The following is a 16,398-nucleotide window of genomic DNA, read 5'->3' as shown; positions in this document are numbered from 1 at the left end:
CACAACCAAGTTTAAAAACAACAAATTTTTAGCAACAAAAATGCAGCCAAACCACAGAAAATTGAACTACACGGAAGTCTGACTACAACAAACCCTTCAGCCAAACCAGTAGGAGGGGCAGAGCCAGCAGCAGAGAGGGGTTGGGCAGGAAAGATCCACCGGACCAAACCGGGCATGTGACCCAGGTGCGCCAGCAGCTGTGGGCGAATCCCAGGTGTGAAGAAGCAGGCAGACCCACTGAGGGTGGACTGTGGTCGCACATTCGCATGCAGATAAACAGGTGAAGGAATTGGCGGTGGTGAGGACCTCACAGGCCCCAGTGGTGGAAAGCAGCAGAGAGAACTACCATTGTCCTTCTCTGACCCCCCCCTCACATACAGCATCACAAACCAGAGACCTAGGTGGCCCCGCCCTGGTGAACAACTAAGACTCCCCTCCTCATACATAACAGGCACGAACAGATCAAAACATGTCTCAAGAACAACTCAGAGCCCCAGAGCCAATAAATCTAAGTGACCAAGAAATAGCTAAACTTTCAGATGCACAGTTCAAAACACTGGTGATCAGGATGCTCACAGAACTGGTTGATTATAGTCACAAATTAGAGGAACATATGGGAGCTAAACTAATTGAAATGAATGGAAATACACAGGAAACCAATAGTAATGGAAAGGAAACTGGGACTCAAATCAAAGGAGTGGATCAGAAGGAGGAAAAAAATGACCAAACAGAAAAGGATGAAGAAACGAGAATTCAAAAAAATGAGGAAAGGCTTAGGAACCTTTAGGACATCTTTAAACATTCCAACATCAGAATTATAGGGGTACCAGAAGGGGAAGAGGAACAGCCACCAGTGGAAAACTTATTTGAACAAATAATAAAGGAGAATTTCCCCAATCTGGCAAAGGAAATACACTTCCAGGAAATCCAGGAAGCTCAGAGAATCCCCAAAAAGTTGGACCCAAGAAGGAACACACCAAGGCACATCATAATTACATTAGCCAAGATGAAAATGAAGGGGAGAATCCTAGAAGCAGCAAGAGATAAGGGAACAGTCACCTACAAAGGAGTTCCCATCAGACTGTCAGCTGATTTCTCTGCACGCAAGAAGGAGCTGGAAAGAAGTATTCCAAGGCATGAAAGGTAAGGACCTACAACCAAGATTGCTCTACCCAGCAAAACTTTCATTTAGAATGGAAGGGCAGATAAAGTGCTTCTCAGATAGGGTCAAGTTCAAGGAGTTCATCATCACCAAGCCCTTATTTGATTTAATGATAAAGGGACTTACCTAAGAAAAAGAAGATAAAAAAGATGAACAGTGAAAGGACAGCAAACTCACAGTTATTAACAACCACACCTAAAACAAAAGCAAAATAAGAGGACGGCTAGATCAGGAGCAGAACCATAGAAATGAAGATCACGTGGAGGGTTAGCAACAGGGGAGTGGGAGAAGGTACAGAAAATAAGTAGCATAGATGGTAGGTAGAAAATAGATAGGGGGAGGGCAAGAATAGTATGGGAAATATAGAATCTAAAGAACTTGAGACATGTGGTCATAAACTAAAGGGGGGAATGGGGGAGGCAGTGTGCAGGGTGGAGGGGAAAGAAGGGGGGAAATAGAACAACTGTAATGGCATAATTAATGAAATATATTAAAAAATAAAAATAAAACAGCAAAAAAAGGAAAAAAAAGGAAGAGAATAAAAATAATAAAACTGCAAGAGAAAAGCAGAGTTACCTACAAAGAAGTTCCCATGAGATTATCAGCTGATTCCTCGAAAGAAACTGATGGCAAGAAGGGAATGGCAAGAAGTGTTCAAAGTGATGAAAAGCAAGGACCTACAACCAATATTATTCTATCCAGTAAAGCTATCATTCCATTTAGAATGGAAAGGTAGATAAAGTTATTCCTAGACAAGGCAAAGCTAAAAGAGTTCATCATCACCAAGCCATTATTACATGAAATGTTAAAGGAACTTATCTAAGAAAAAGACCAAAACTATGAACATTAAAATAACAACAAATTCACAACTATCAACAACTGAATCTAAAAAATAAAAACAAAAACAAATTAAGAAAACATCTAGAACAGGAACAAAATCACAGATATAGAGATCATTTGGAGGGTTTTCAGCTGGGAGGGGAAGAGGGAGAATGGGGGAAAGTACAGGGATTAAGAAGCAGAATTTGTAGGTACAAAATGTTCTGGGTGATGTTAAGAATGGTGCAGGAAAATGGAGAAGCCAAAGAACTTATATTTATGACTCATGGACATGAACTAAGGGTGGGTATTGCTGGAGAGAAGTGGGGTACTGGGTGGAGGGGGCAAAGAGGGAAAATTGGGACAGTTGTAATAACAATCAATAAAATATACTTTTAAAATTTCCTATTGTGCAGCTTGTCCTGTTCAGTGCTAATGTGGCAATAATTATTTATTCCTTCATTATTTATTGTTGATATTTTACTATGCACTGTGTTCTATTCCATCTGTACATGTAAGTATGTTTGCCTGCTAATATTTTAATACAGTGACAAAGACAGCATAGGCCTACTGAAAGATTAGACAATGTCAAGTGATATCAGTAAGTACCACGTATGTGGTAAAGATACACACTCATGCATGCACAAGCACGCACACAGCCCAGCTGTGGCACATTGTTTATTAACAAAGGTTTATACTAATTACTATCCCCTTCAAGGAGGCTTGAAGATAACACCGCTCAGCGGGAAACAAGAGGAAATTTCTTCACCAACTATCTTCTGCCTTTGCTCATGCATTGCTGGGGGTGTGGTGGGAGTCAGTTCCACACAGAACCAGGAAACTGCGGTGTGTTATGAAGTCATGTGTCATTTCTGAAACACCCTCAGACACCTCCTTTACCTTTTAATGAGGTCCATCTCTGCCTGATCCCTCTTGCTAAGGAGAAGATTTCGGCTGTTTTCAAAGACATCTTCGATCTGGTCTGGCCAGAGGAACAGAGTGCTGTTCAATTTGATGTCCTCTTCTGCAAAACACAGACAGTCTGCTTCAGGACACTACTCAGTGGGTCAGCATGCAGCAGAACAGAGGTCAACAGACATGGGGGATAGAAAATGAATGCATAGGGCCATTATGTATGAATGACAGCCAGCATTTATCCAGCACTTACCAAAGCTTGGGATAGAAGGTAGACAGTATTATCATCCTTGTTTTTACAGATGGGAAATAGTTAAGAAAGTGGTCAAGTTCATACCACTGAAATGTGGAGAGCAGATATCAAACCCAGGTCAAATTAACTTGCAAGGCTCTATCTCTCACCTCTATTCTTACTTTTCCCCAGGCAATAGAGTAGAAACCCAGGGTGATGTTCTGGTTCTAATCTTTAAACTATTTTAACTCATTTGAGTCTCAGACTCCCTCTTGGTTAAGTGTCAGTAATAATATCAATGCCACATGACGTACCTACCCTAGGGCTCTGGTCAGTTACAATCTCCTGGCTTCCCCTGTACCCTTGGAGTTTAGGACACAGAGACCACAGTGAGAGAGTCCGGTGTATGCTCACATGGTCAAGGGCACAGCTCAGGAAATGTGTGGGGGTTGGTTAGAGAACTACTTCTCACTCCCAGCCCATACCTCTTCCTTCATCACCCCACCCCCCACCACATTGTGAACACCAACTAATTCACAGGTATTTCCAGATGAAAACAGCTCTGAAACTTGGCTTGTAAAGAGCATATCAAGTTTTTCTTCTGAACCTGGTACTTACAAACTCGACCTTGGCCTAATAAGCCTCGAAGGGACCTTGGGCACTTTCCTTTAAGCAATATGCAGGGGCATGAAGGAAAGTGCCCTCAAAGGTGGGATTTTATTGATTACAAATTAATAAAATCTACCCATTTATAAAAAGATTGCATTTGGAAGTGAATTTCCCAGGAACACCAGGAACATGATGTCAAATCCCCAGATATTTCTTATTTCTTTTTAAAAAATATTTTATTTATTTATCTTTAGAGGGGAAGGGAAGGAGAGAAGGAGAAAAATATCAATGTATGGTTGCTTCTTGTGAGTCCCCTGCTGGGAACTGGCCTGCAACCCAGGCATGTGCCCTGACTGGGAATTGAACCGCGATCGTGTGGTTCACAGGCCCGTGCTCAATCCACTGAGCTACACCAGCCAGGGCTCTTCTTTAGTTCTCATAATCAGATTCCTTTTTGATTCAGAGTCTTGTGATGAGTGCCTCTAATACATGGGGGCACTTAAAAGCAGCTCTCCCAGTCTTGACACTCAGTGGTAGTATTGCCGACTCTCCTTTCCCTGACTCTTTCCTTAAAAATAGAAATATACATCTACACTTGCATGTACATATATGACATTAGACTTACGGGGCAAGTCTGCATAGTCCATCAGGAACTCTAGTCGCTCAACTGCATCTTTAAGTTGCCTCCTGAGTGTGAACACAGTGACATCACTGGATTTCTTTAAGAATTCAATGAGTAATACCAGCTCCTCGGTGTTGGCAGGAATCTCACTGACTTTATCTGCAATGTTGCTGTACTGATTACAAATGCTTTGGGATAAAAACCAGCCATCATCATCACCATCATCCTCTAAAATAACTTTCTTAGAAGACTTATTATGCTAAACAAACGTGATTCCTATTTGGTGACCAGAATGATGTTTTCCAACTTTTCTCTACCTTCAAATCTTTGATGGATGATATTCGCATTCACACTACACTTCAGGGATAATTACAGTACTAAAGATAGTAATGTCTTTCATGTATTAAGCCTATTACTAGGTGCCATGCCCCACCTAAATCAAATATTAGATTATTTAATCCTCATAATTCTAAGATGTAGGGACTATTATTATCAACATTTTGGAAGAAAGCGGGGCTGAGTAACTTTACCCAAAGCAACATGATGTAGAGGTGTCAAAGCCAGGATCCGAATCTGGTTCAATTGATTCCAAACCTCGTAATCTTCACAAATAAACCCTAAGTATAACCCAGATTTAGACCAAAATAAAAACAAGAATACCACCACCACTAACACCAGCAATTCATCAAATTTTATGCTGGAGTAGAGCACTAAAGTAATCTGTAATCACCGATTCTCATAGTATACCAGCAAGCTTATCTTCATGTGCTGCAGGTAATACTTGGTGGCACAGAGAAATTTCTGTTCAACTTCTTGAGATCTAACTCAAGGGACCATGAGATCTAACTGTCCACTTCTCCTCAAAACAAGATTGTGAAAAAGGGTATTATTATATGAATAACTTGAATATGCTCTAAATTATACAAAAGCTAATGAATCACATTCCTCAGCATTTTAAGTACAATTAGGAACAAATCATCTCCAATATATCCATGTCTACTACTAAGTAGCCCTCAAAAATGTTAGCTATGATAGCTATCATAATTTTATTATTGATTAGTACATGCTGATATTATATATTAGTTAAAAACATTCCTCTAATATTTTCAGTCCTCAATAGTCCTTCATAATATAAGAATACTGCTCCATAAGAAAGCTAATTAGGTCAAACTGAAGAGAAAATGATTATAACACCTTTGCAGATGATGCTGAGATTTTATAAATCAATTTTTTATACAATTCAGGAACTTTCTATAGAGAAAAATTATCTCCTGCACTGCATGGGTTCAAAGTATTCTCCACTTCTTAGAATCAGAGGTAGACTATTTCCCAACCTCCTTCATATTTTTAATTGGGTGTTTTACTAATCAGCTTGGGCTACCATAACAAAATGTCACTGGAAGCTTAAATAACAGAAATTTATTTTCTTACACTTCTGCAGCCTCAAAGCAGAAGGCCAAGGTGCTAACTGACTTGGTTCTTACTGAGGACTCTCTTCCTGGCTTACAGACAAATGCTTTTTCACTATGTTCTCACATGGCAGAGAGGAAGAGAGTTTTGGTGTCTTTGTCTCTTTGTATAAGGGGCACAATCCTATGACCCCATTTAACCTTATCACCTCTTTTATAGGTACTGTCTCCAAGTAGAGTCATGCTGGGCATTAATGCTTTGCTATGGATTGAACATTTGTGCCCCACCCCACAATTTATATATTGAAACACAATCCCTAATGTCATATTTGGGGGTGGTCTTTGGGCAGTTATTAGTTCTTGAGGGCTATAAGCACATGACCATGATCAGTGCCCTCATAAAAGAGCCCCCTCACTCCTTCTGCCATTTGAGTACACAGCGAGAAGGACACCTATGAACCAGGAGGCGGGCTTTCAACAGACACCAAATCTGCCAGAGCCTTGATCATAAGCTTCCCAGACTCCAGAACTGTGAGAAACAAATTTCTCTTGTTTATAAGCCACTCAGTTTATGGTAGTTTGTTATAGCAGCTCAGATAGACTAAGACGGTCTTCAGACTGAATTTTGGGAGGGCACAATTCAGTTCACAGCATGTACAAGCATGGGATTGAGTTCTAGTCTGAGGGAAATGGGAGGCACTGATGACTATCACTTTCAGATACAGCACATAAAGGTGTCCTTGTATATCCCATGCTCTTTCTTTCTTCCCCCCACTCCCAGTGTCTAGGATCTCAACACTTAAATGACCTCGAAAGTCTCAAGAAAGACTTTGAAACTATGTTGAAGATGTCAAGTCACCATTTTTTAAAAAAAATTTATTGATTATGCTGTTACAGTTGTTCTATTCCCCCCTTCATTCCCCTCCACGCTACCCCCCCGTCCCCACCATTACCCCCCCTTTAGTTTATTACCGTGTGTCTCAAGTTCTTTAGATTCTATATTTCCCATACTATTCTTGCCCCCCCATCTATTTTCTATCTACTGTCTATGCTACTTATTTTCTGTACCTTCTCCCCCCTTCTCCTCCTCCCACTCCCCTGTTGCTAACCCTCTTTGAGATCTTTATTTCTATGTTTCCACTCCTGATCTAGCTGTCCTTTTAGTTTGCTTTTGTTTTAGGTGTGGTTGTTAATAACTGTGAGTTTGTTGTTCTTTCACTGTTCATGTTTTTTTTTTAAATTTCTTTTTCTTAGATAAGTCCCTTTAACATTTCATATAATAAGGACTTGGTGATGAGGAACTCCTTGAATTTGGTCTTATCTGAGAAGCACTTTATCTGTCCTTCCATTCTAAATGAAAGTTTTGCTGGATAGAGCAATCTTGGTTGTAGGTCTTTGGATTTTTGGAATACCTCTTTCCAGCCCCTTCTTGCCTGTAGGGTCTCTTTTGAGAAATCCGCTGACAGTCTGATGGGAACTCCTTTGTAGGTGACTATCCCCTTATCTCTTGCTGCTTCTAGGATTCTCTCCTTCATTTTAATCTTGGCTAATGTAATGATGATGTGCCTTGGTGTGTTTCTTCTTGGGTCCAACTTCTTTGGGACTCTCTGAGCTTCCTGGATTTCCTGGAAGTGTATTTCCTTTGCCAGATTGGGGAAATTCTCCTTTATTATTTGTTCAAATAAGTTTTCCACTGGTGGCTGTTCCTTTCCCCCTTCTGGTACCCCTATAATTCAGATGTTGGAGTGTTTAAAGATGTCCTGGAGGTTCCTAAGACTCTCCTCATTTTTTTTGAATTCTTGCTTCTCCACTCTTTTCTGTTTGGCCATTATTTGCTTTCTTCTGGTCCACTCCATTGATTTGAGTCCCAGTTTCCTCTTCATCACTATTGGTTTCCTGTGCAATTCCATTCATTTCAGTTAGTTTTGCCTTCATATGTTTGTCTAATTTGTGGCTATAATCAACCAGTTCTGTGAGGATCCTGATCACCAGTGTTTTAAACTGTGCATCTGAGAGTTTTGCTATTTCTTCATTGCTTAGATTTATAGGCTCTGGGGCTTTGAGATCTTCTTGAGCCATTTTTGGTCTGTTCGTGCCCATTAAGTATGAGGAGAGGAGTCTTGGACTCCCAGGTTGCTGGATTATGACGCTGTATGTGGAGGCGGGGTTAGAACAGGGAAATGGCGGCGCCCTTTGCCACCGCTTGCCGCTGGGTCTGCTGGCTCTCATCCAATCACCCACTTCCTCGCTTGTCTATCCACACTGCAATGCACAACCACAGTCAACCTTTAGCCCTGCTCCCTGGCTGTTTCCCCATGGTCGCTCGCTGGGTCTCTCACTAGGTCCAACCCTGCACCTGGATTCTGTGCGCCTGAGTCCCTCTGACCGAGTTTTCCTGTGCTATCCTGCTTCACCAGCTGCTGGTTTCGCCCCTCTTACCGGTCCGGCCGAAGAATTTGTTGTTAACAGACTTCCGAAAAGTTCAATTTTCTATGTTCTGGCTGTGTTTTCTGTTGCTAATATTTAGTTGTCTCTAAACTTGGTTGTGTGGGAAAGTGCAGCGTATGCACCTATGCCTCCATCTTGGCAGAAGTCTCTCAAGTCACCATTTTTATTGAGTTTCTGAATGCATATAATAGGTCTCCTCCACCAATGTGGAGCTCCCATGGGCAACAAATAAACTCGTATTGTGGAGATCGAAGATGGCGGTGAGGTAGGAGGCAGTGGATTCCACTTCCCCCTACACACAGGAGAAAAACCTAGTCGATCTACAGAGGAACAAAGCAAACAGCCAACAGTACCCCAGCATATATGAAGATAGGAGACCAAAAATTGTAGAGGACATTGAAAAACTAGGCAGTAAAGGGAGTGTGTCAGGACAATAAGATCCCTGAGACCAGTGCAAGGACCAGAGTGACTGCAGCCTCAGGCCGGGCACCTGCAGGGCCTGCCACAGGATTCTTGGGAGAGAGCTGGGTCAACAGCTCCCTCCCCTGCCAAACAAGGATTGAGCACCACCAAGTGAAACCTGGTTGTTTGAAGTCACAGAGAGGGGAATAAGGACTAAGTGGCAAACACACAGGGGCTGTGATCACCTACAGAGTCTGTGGATGCCAGCTGGGGAGAGTTGAGAGTTGGGCTGTGATGGGCCCTGACTGGAGTAGTACCCAGTCTGGTTGGAGAATTGGGTTGTGTGAGAGGTAGGAAAGGTAGGCTTGAGCAGGAGGAATTTCTCAAAAATAAAAAGTAAAAAAACAGGCTGTTTGGGGAATTCCCCTGCAGCAGCCACTCCAACCTCTTCCCTACCCAGCTGCTCAGTGCTCCTGAGGTGGCCTGGAAGCCCTACGCACACTCTGGGAAGAGTGTGCACTGCCAAAGGCCCCTGAGCCCACACCTAAAGCCCTAGAAAGAGTGCAATGTAAGGAAGACCTGGTGCCCACATTCAAAGCCCTGGGGAGAGGCACCCACTGCTCACACTCATAGCCCCAGGGAGAGAGAGCACCCAAACCTATGGAACCTGAGGCACCAGAAGCTGCTGGGGAACTGGGCTGAAGGTTCACTGAGTGTGGATCAGGAAGAGAAAAAAGCAAAACCAATTGCCCCTCAGCCTGATGCAGCCAGGAAGACCAGCAAAAGTGGTTTGGCCAGTTTGAAGCCAGCAAAGGTTTTTTTATTTAAAAAATAATTCTTTATTTTTTATTTTTATTATTTTTTATCTTTCAACTCTTTTTCCCCTCTTTTCTTCTTTCTTGTTTCATTCCTTCTTCCTTTCTTTCTCCTGTTATCTCTTCTTCCTTCCCTTTTTAAAAAAAATTACCACAAGTGGGACAAAAAAACCTGGAACTGTGAAAAGAACAGATTTGGACCAAAAGAGGGGTCATTCCAACAGCTGAGACAGTGAGACAAATTTCACTTTGCTACTATAGAGAACCTGCAAGTTATTGCATATTTGTATTATTATTTTTCATTATTCTTACATCTTTTATTTTATTAGTATTTTTGTATTCCTCTTCTTTCTGTTTAGTCTTCCTTGCTTAGCTGGTTAAATTGTATTGTTTGACTTGTTTGCTTTGTTCTCTTTCATAGAGTATTGTTATTTTACAGTCTCTCACTTCAATTGTGTTCCATTAGCGCAGTACTGAAGGTCCTATTTTTCCCACTCTTGTTATTCAGATCGCATAGATTCTATCATATAATTGTTGCTCCATTATTATTGTAAATAATAGATGCTCCATAGAATTGTAAATAACACAGCACCCCTCCCAGATCTTAGCCCAGTTTACAGTTTCCAGAACTCTATTACTATTGTTGTTAACTCTATTCTCTCACACACTATACTGATTTTCTATCCTCTACTCTCACCTTACCTCAGAATCTGACCTCCCACAACCTCACTTCTTTCTAGATCCAATCACAATCTTTCCCTTCCCAACAAGAGTCTTATTTTCTTTCCACCCTTTCTAAAAAACTGGCTAGTTGGGTGGAATATTACGGTTAACGGTATACATAGCCAAAGGATCTCCTATCTATTCTCTATGGGCAGCTACTGTAATTACCATAGAATATACTCTTGCTGTCTTAAACCACTTGCCTTCCCCTCCAATTGATAACAAAAAAGAGTAGCTGGAAGCTGTGAACTCCAGAATGTGAACTCAAAGAGCTGTGAACTCTTTCCTGCTGAAAAAGGAAACCAATCAACAAAGGAACCACAAACAAAGAACAACAGAAGAAGGTGAAGGAAGAAGTGAAAGTCAAAATAACCTTAATCCAGGACCTATCTGGAAATACAACTAAATACTGGAGAAATTACCCAGAACTAAACAACTGAACAAGAGCAAGAGGGAATCCTCAAAACCTTGTACACACAGAAGAACCAGATTCAACACAACCTGCCCACACCAGCACAAGAAAATACAAGAGGTGGCGGACAGAGTGACCCTCAGTTAACCAGCTGGTGGGAAGGGCCCACCAGAGAAAGATCCAACAAAAATCAAAACCCAAAGACAAACACAGAGCAAACATAAACAACAGCCCAAGACCAGTGAGCTTGGGAGATCAAGGAAATGGTACCATTAAATCTCACAGGTATTCTACGATAGAAGTTCACATCATAAACCCAGGGAGTCAGAACAGATAAATTTAAGAAGCTGAGCCTAACAAGAACAGTCTCATAAACAATGGGAAGACACAGAAACAATCGCCAAATGTAAGAAAAGGAGGAAGCCTCAGAAAGAATGCTAAATGAAATAGAGGCAATTCAACTATCAGATAGTGAGTTCAAAGCAATGGTTATCAGGAAGCTCAATGAGCTCACAGAGAATTACGAGAAACTACAGGGAAACTACAATTAATTCTCCCAAAACTATGTCAACATGAAAAAGGAAATAGAAACTATCTGCAAGGGCCAAGAGGAAATGAAGAATATAATTTCAGAGCTGAAGAACACAGTAGAAGGAATCAAAACTAGGACTGATGAAGCAGAAGACTGGATCAGTGAGCTGGAGGACAAAGGAGAAAAAAAGCACCCAGAAAGAGCAAGAAAAGAAAAAGAGGCTCAGAAAGAATGACATAAAGATTAAGGAAAATATGAAACATAATTATATCCAAATAATAGAGATACCAGAAGGAGAAGAAGAAGAGCAAAGGGTAGAAAATCTGTTTCAAAAAGTAATGATGGAAAACTTCCTTAATTTTGATGAGAGTAAATATCACACAAATCCAGGAGACACAGAGTCCCAATCAAGAAGAATCTGAAGAGGCCCACTTTAAGACAAATCAAAATTAAAATGGCAAAATTCCAAGACAAAGAGAGAATCTCAAAGGCGGCAAGGGAGAAAAAGAAAGTAACATACAAGGGAGCCCCAATAAGGGTAGCAGCTTACTTCTCAATGGAAACACTCCAAGCCAGAAGACAATGGCAAGAAATACTCCAGGTAATGAGAACCAGAGGCCTGCAACCAAGGCTGCTTTACCCAGAAAGGCTCTCAATCAGGATAGAAGGCCAAATAAGAGGCTTCCAGGAAAAAAGAAGTCTAGTGCTCACTTTGGCAGCACATATTGGAAAGAAAAAAGAAGTCTAAAGGAATACACCTCCCCCAAACCAGCTCTGTGAGAGATGCTAAAGAAACCACCTTAAGAAAAGGAAGGAAAAGAGAGAGAGGAACACAGGTACAAAAATGGCAATGAATAAGTACCCATCAATAATAACCTTAAATGTAAGTGGATTACACGCTCCAATCAATGGACATAGAATAGCTGAATGGATAAGAAAGCATGACTCACACATATGCTGCCTACAGGAGACTCACCTCAAACAAGAGACCTACACAGACTGAAAGTGAAGAGCGAGAAACAAATTTTCCAAGCAAATGGACATGAAAAAAAGAGAGAAAAAGCCGGGGTAGCAATACTTATATCAGACAAAATAAACTTCATAAAAAAAAAACAACCCATAAAAAGAGACCCAGAAGGTCACTTCATAATACTCAAGGGAAGAATCCACCTAGAAGATGTAAACATTGTAAATATATATGCATCCAACATAGGAACACCCAAATACATAAAGAAAATCTTGGAGGACTTCAAGATATTGATGGCAACACAATTATAGTGGGGGATTTTAACACCCCACTGTAAAATTTGGACAGATCTTCCAAACAAAATATCAACAAAGATACTGTGGCATTTAACAGTGCCCTAGATGACATGGACTTAATTGATATATACAGAGCTCTTCATCCCAAAGAAGCTAAATACACATTCTTTTCAAATGCACATGGAACATTTTCAAAAATAAAACACATGATAGGACACAAAAGAAGCATCAACAAATTCAAGAAAATTGAAATCATACCAAGCATTTTCTCTGACCATAAGGCACTGAAATTGGAAACCAACCCAAAGAAAAAAACCCAAAACATCCAAAATCATGGAGACTGAATGGTATGCTATTAAACAACGAATGGGTAAAGAATGATATCAGGGAAGAAATCAAAAAGTTTCTGGAAACAAATGAAAATGAACTCACAACAACCCAAAACTTATGGGATACAGTGAAGGCAGTCCTGAGAGGGAAGTTTATAGCAATACAGGCCTACCTAAAGAAGACAGAAACATCTCAAACAACCTAACCCTATGCCTGCAAGAACTCGAGGAACAACAACAAAGACAGCCCAGAGCAAGTAGAAGGAAGAAAATAACCAAGATCAGAACAGAACTAAATGACATAGAGACTAAAATCACAATTATAAGGATCAATGAATCCAGGAGTTGGTTATTTGAAAAGATAAGCCTTTAAGCAGGCTCATCAAGAAAAAAAGAGAGAGGACCCAAGTAAATGCAATCAGAAATGAAAGAGGAAAGATTACAACTGGCACCACAGAAATACAAAGGATTGTAAGAAATTACTATGAAGAAATGTATGCCAAGTCATTTGAAAACCTAGGTGAAATGGACACATTTCTAGAAAAAATATAATCTTCCAAACTCAATGAAGAAGAAGCAGAAAGCCTGAACACACCAATAACATCAGATGAAATTGAAGCAGTAATAAAAAAACTCCCAACACTCAAAATCCCTGGACCAGATGGTTTCACAGGAGAATTCTACAAATCATTTAAGGAAGAACTAACCCCTATCCTTCACAGACTATTCCAAAAAATCCAAAATGATGAAAGATACTCAAACTCTTTTTATGAAGCTAGCATCATCCTAACTGCAAAATCAGATAAAGACACTACAATGGAAGAGAACTTCAAGCCAGTATCACTGATCAATATAGATGCTAAAATCCTCAACAAAATATTGGCCAATAGCATTTAACAATACATTAAAAAGATCATACACGATGACCAAGTCGGATTCATCCCAGGGATGCAAGGATAGTATAATATTATTAAATCAATAAATGTAATACATCACAGAAACAAAAGCAAAAACAAAAATCATATGATCATATCAATAGGTGCAGAACAAGCATTTAATAAGGTACAGCACCCGTTTATGATAAAAACACTCAGCAAAGTGGGAATAGAAGGAGCATTCCTCAATATAATAAAGGCCATATAGGAAAGACCTACAGTCAACATCATACTCCATGGGGAAAACTAAAATCTTTTCCATTAAGATCAGGAACAAAAAAACACTGGCCACTTTCACCACTTCTTTTAACACAGTATTGGAAGTTTCAGACACAGCAATCAGATAAGAAAAGGAAATCCAAATCGGAAATAAGGAAACAAAACTGTTATTGCTTGCAGATGACATGATAGTATACATAGAAAATCATATAGGCTCGACCAAAACACTGCTTGACCTAATAAATGAATTTGGCAAAACAGTGGGATACAAAGTCAATATCCAGAAATCAAAGGGATTATTGTATACCAACAATGAAACAGCAGAAGCAGAAATCAAGAAAAAGATCCCATTTGATACAGAAACAAGAAAAATATAATATCTAGGAAGAAACCTAACTAAGGAGGTAAAAGACCTGTATGCAGAAAACTACACAATAGTGAAAAAAGAAATCAAGAAAGACACCAAAAAATTGAAACATATACCATGTTCATGGCTCAGAAGAATTAATATCATCAAAATGTCCATACTACCCAAAGAAATTTATAGATTCAGTGCAGTCCCTATTGAAGTACTAAATGCCATATTTCACAGATATAGATCAAACACTTCAAAAATTTATATGGAACTATAAATGACCCCCAATATTTGCTGCAATTTTGAGAAAGAAGAACAAAGTAGGAGGGATGATAATACCTGATACCAAACTGTATTACAAGACCACTGTAATCAAAACATAAAAACAGGCATATAGACCAATGGAACAGAACAGAGAGCCCAGAAATAAACCCAAATCTCTATGGGTCCATTAATATTTGACAAATGGGGCAGCAACATAAAATGGAGTAAAAATAACCTCTTCAACAAATGGTGTTGAGAGAACTGGACAGCTACATGCAAAAAAAATGAAACTCGAGAACCAGCCTGCACCATACACAAATATAAATTCAAGGTGGATAAAAGATTTAAATACAAGTCATGACACCATTGAAGTCCTAGAGGAGAACATAGGCAGAAAAATCTCAGATAGTTCATGCAGGAATATTTTCTCTGATGTGTCCCCTAGAGCAAGGGACATAAAGAAAAGAATAAACAAATGGGATCTCATCAAAATAAAAAGCTTCTTCATGGCTAAAGAGAACAGTATTAAAATAAAAAGAGAACCAACCATATGGGAAAACATAGTTGCCAATGATACCTCATACAAGGGTTTAATCCCCAAAATATACAAAAAACTTACACACCTCCACTCTAAGAAGATAAGCAACCCGATTAAAAAGTGGGCAAAGGACTTGAACAGACACTTCTCCAAGAAGGACATACAGAGGATCTAGAGACACATGAAAAGATGCTCAATATTGCTAGCTATCAGAGAGATGAAAATGAAAACCACAATGAGATACCACTTCACACTGTTCAGAATGGCCATTATGAACAAAGCAACAAAGAACAAATGTTAGATAGCTTGTAGAGAAAAGGGAACCCTATTGCACTGTTAGTAGGACTGCAGACTGGTACAACTACTATGGAAAACAGTCCGGAATTTTTCTCAGAAAACTAAGAATGGATCTGCCTTTTGACCCAGAAATTCCGCTGCTAGGATTATATCCTAAGAACCCTGAAACACCAGTCCAAAAGAACCTATGCTTCCCAATGTTCATAGCAGCACAATTTACAATAGTCTTGAGTTGGAAGCAACCTAGGTGCCCATCGGTAAATGAATGGATTCAAAAACTATGGGAGACTTCCACCAAGATAGAGGCATAGGTGGATATGCTATGCTTTCTCCCACAACCAAGTTGTGAGACAATAAAATATTAGCAACAGAAAACAGCCAGAACACAGAAAATTGAACTTTTCAGAAGTCTGATAACAACAAATTCTTCAGCCTGACCGGTAAGACTGAAGCCAACAGCTGGTAGAGTGGGGTTGCACAGGAAAACTTGGTCAGAGGGACTCAGGCACTCGAATCCCAGGTGTGGGGTTGCAACAGGCAGACCCAGTGAGCGACTAGGTGAACGACCCAGTGAGCGACTGTCGTACCCAGCAAGGGTGCAGGGTGGTGGGATGACTGTGGCCCTGCATTCGTACACAGATAGACCAAAGAGAGAGTGGGTAGTGAGACGATGGGACCGAGCAGGCCCCAGTGGCGAGAGGCAGCAGAGGGGACCGCTATTTCCCTGCTCTGTCCCCGCCCCCACATACAGCGTCACAACCCAGTTACCTAAGTGGCCCTGCCCTGGTAAACACCTAAGGCTCTGCTCCTCATAATTAACGGGCGTGAATAGACCAAAAATGGCTCAAGAAGATCTCAAAGCCCCAGAGCCCATAAATCTAAGCAACGAAGAAATAGCAAAACTTTCAGATGCACAGTTAAAAACACTGGTGATCAGGATGCTTACAGAACTGGTTGATTATAGTCACAAATTAGAGGAACAAATGAAGGCTAAACTAATTGAAATGAATGGAATTGCACAGGAAACCAATAGTGATGAAGAGGAAACTGGGACTCAAATCAAGGGAATGAACCAGAAGGAAGAAAATAATGGCCAAA

General features: G+C 40.3%; 1 protein-coding gene across 1 annotated transcript in view; it reads right to left on the bottom strand.

Moving 5' to 3' along the window:
- The window catches only part of DNAH3 (dynein axonemal heavy chain 3), a 279,857-nt gene that overhangs the window by 210,844 nt on the left and 52,615 nt on the right, over positions 1-16,398 (bottom strand). Inside the window, exons 17-18 of the mRNA XM_053659488.1 lie at positions 4,363-4,547; positions 2,882-3,005 (exon numbers count right to left, since the gene is read on the bottom strand). Of these exons, the coding sequence (XP_053515463.1) occupies positions 2,882-3,005; positions 4,363-4,547 (309 nt within the window). The remainder of the gene's footprint in view (positions 1-2,881; positions 3,006-4,362; positions 4,548-16,398) is intronic.

This window comes from Artibeus jamaicensis, unplaced genomic scaffold (genome assembly GCF_021234435.1).
Source record: "Artibeus jamaicensis isolate MK-2021 breed Jamaican fruit bat unplaced genomic scaffold, CSHL_Jam_final scaffold_666, whole genome shotgun sequence".
Taxonomy (NCBI): Eukaryota; Metazoa; Chordata; class Mammalia; order Chiroptera; family Phyllostomidae; genus Artibeus; species Artibeus jamaicensis.
The sequence above is the reverse complement of the archived record's forward strand: the minus strand, read 5'-3'. Positions and strand labels throughout refer to the sequence as shown.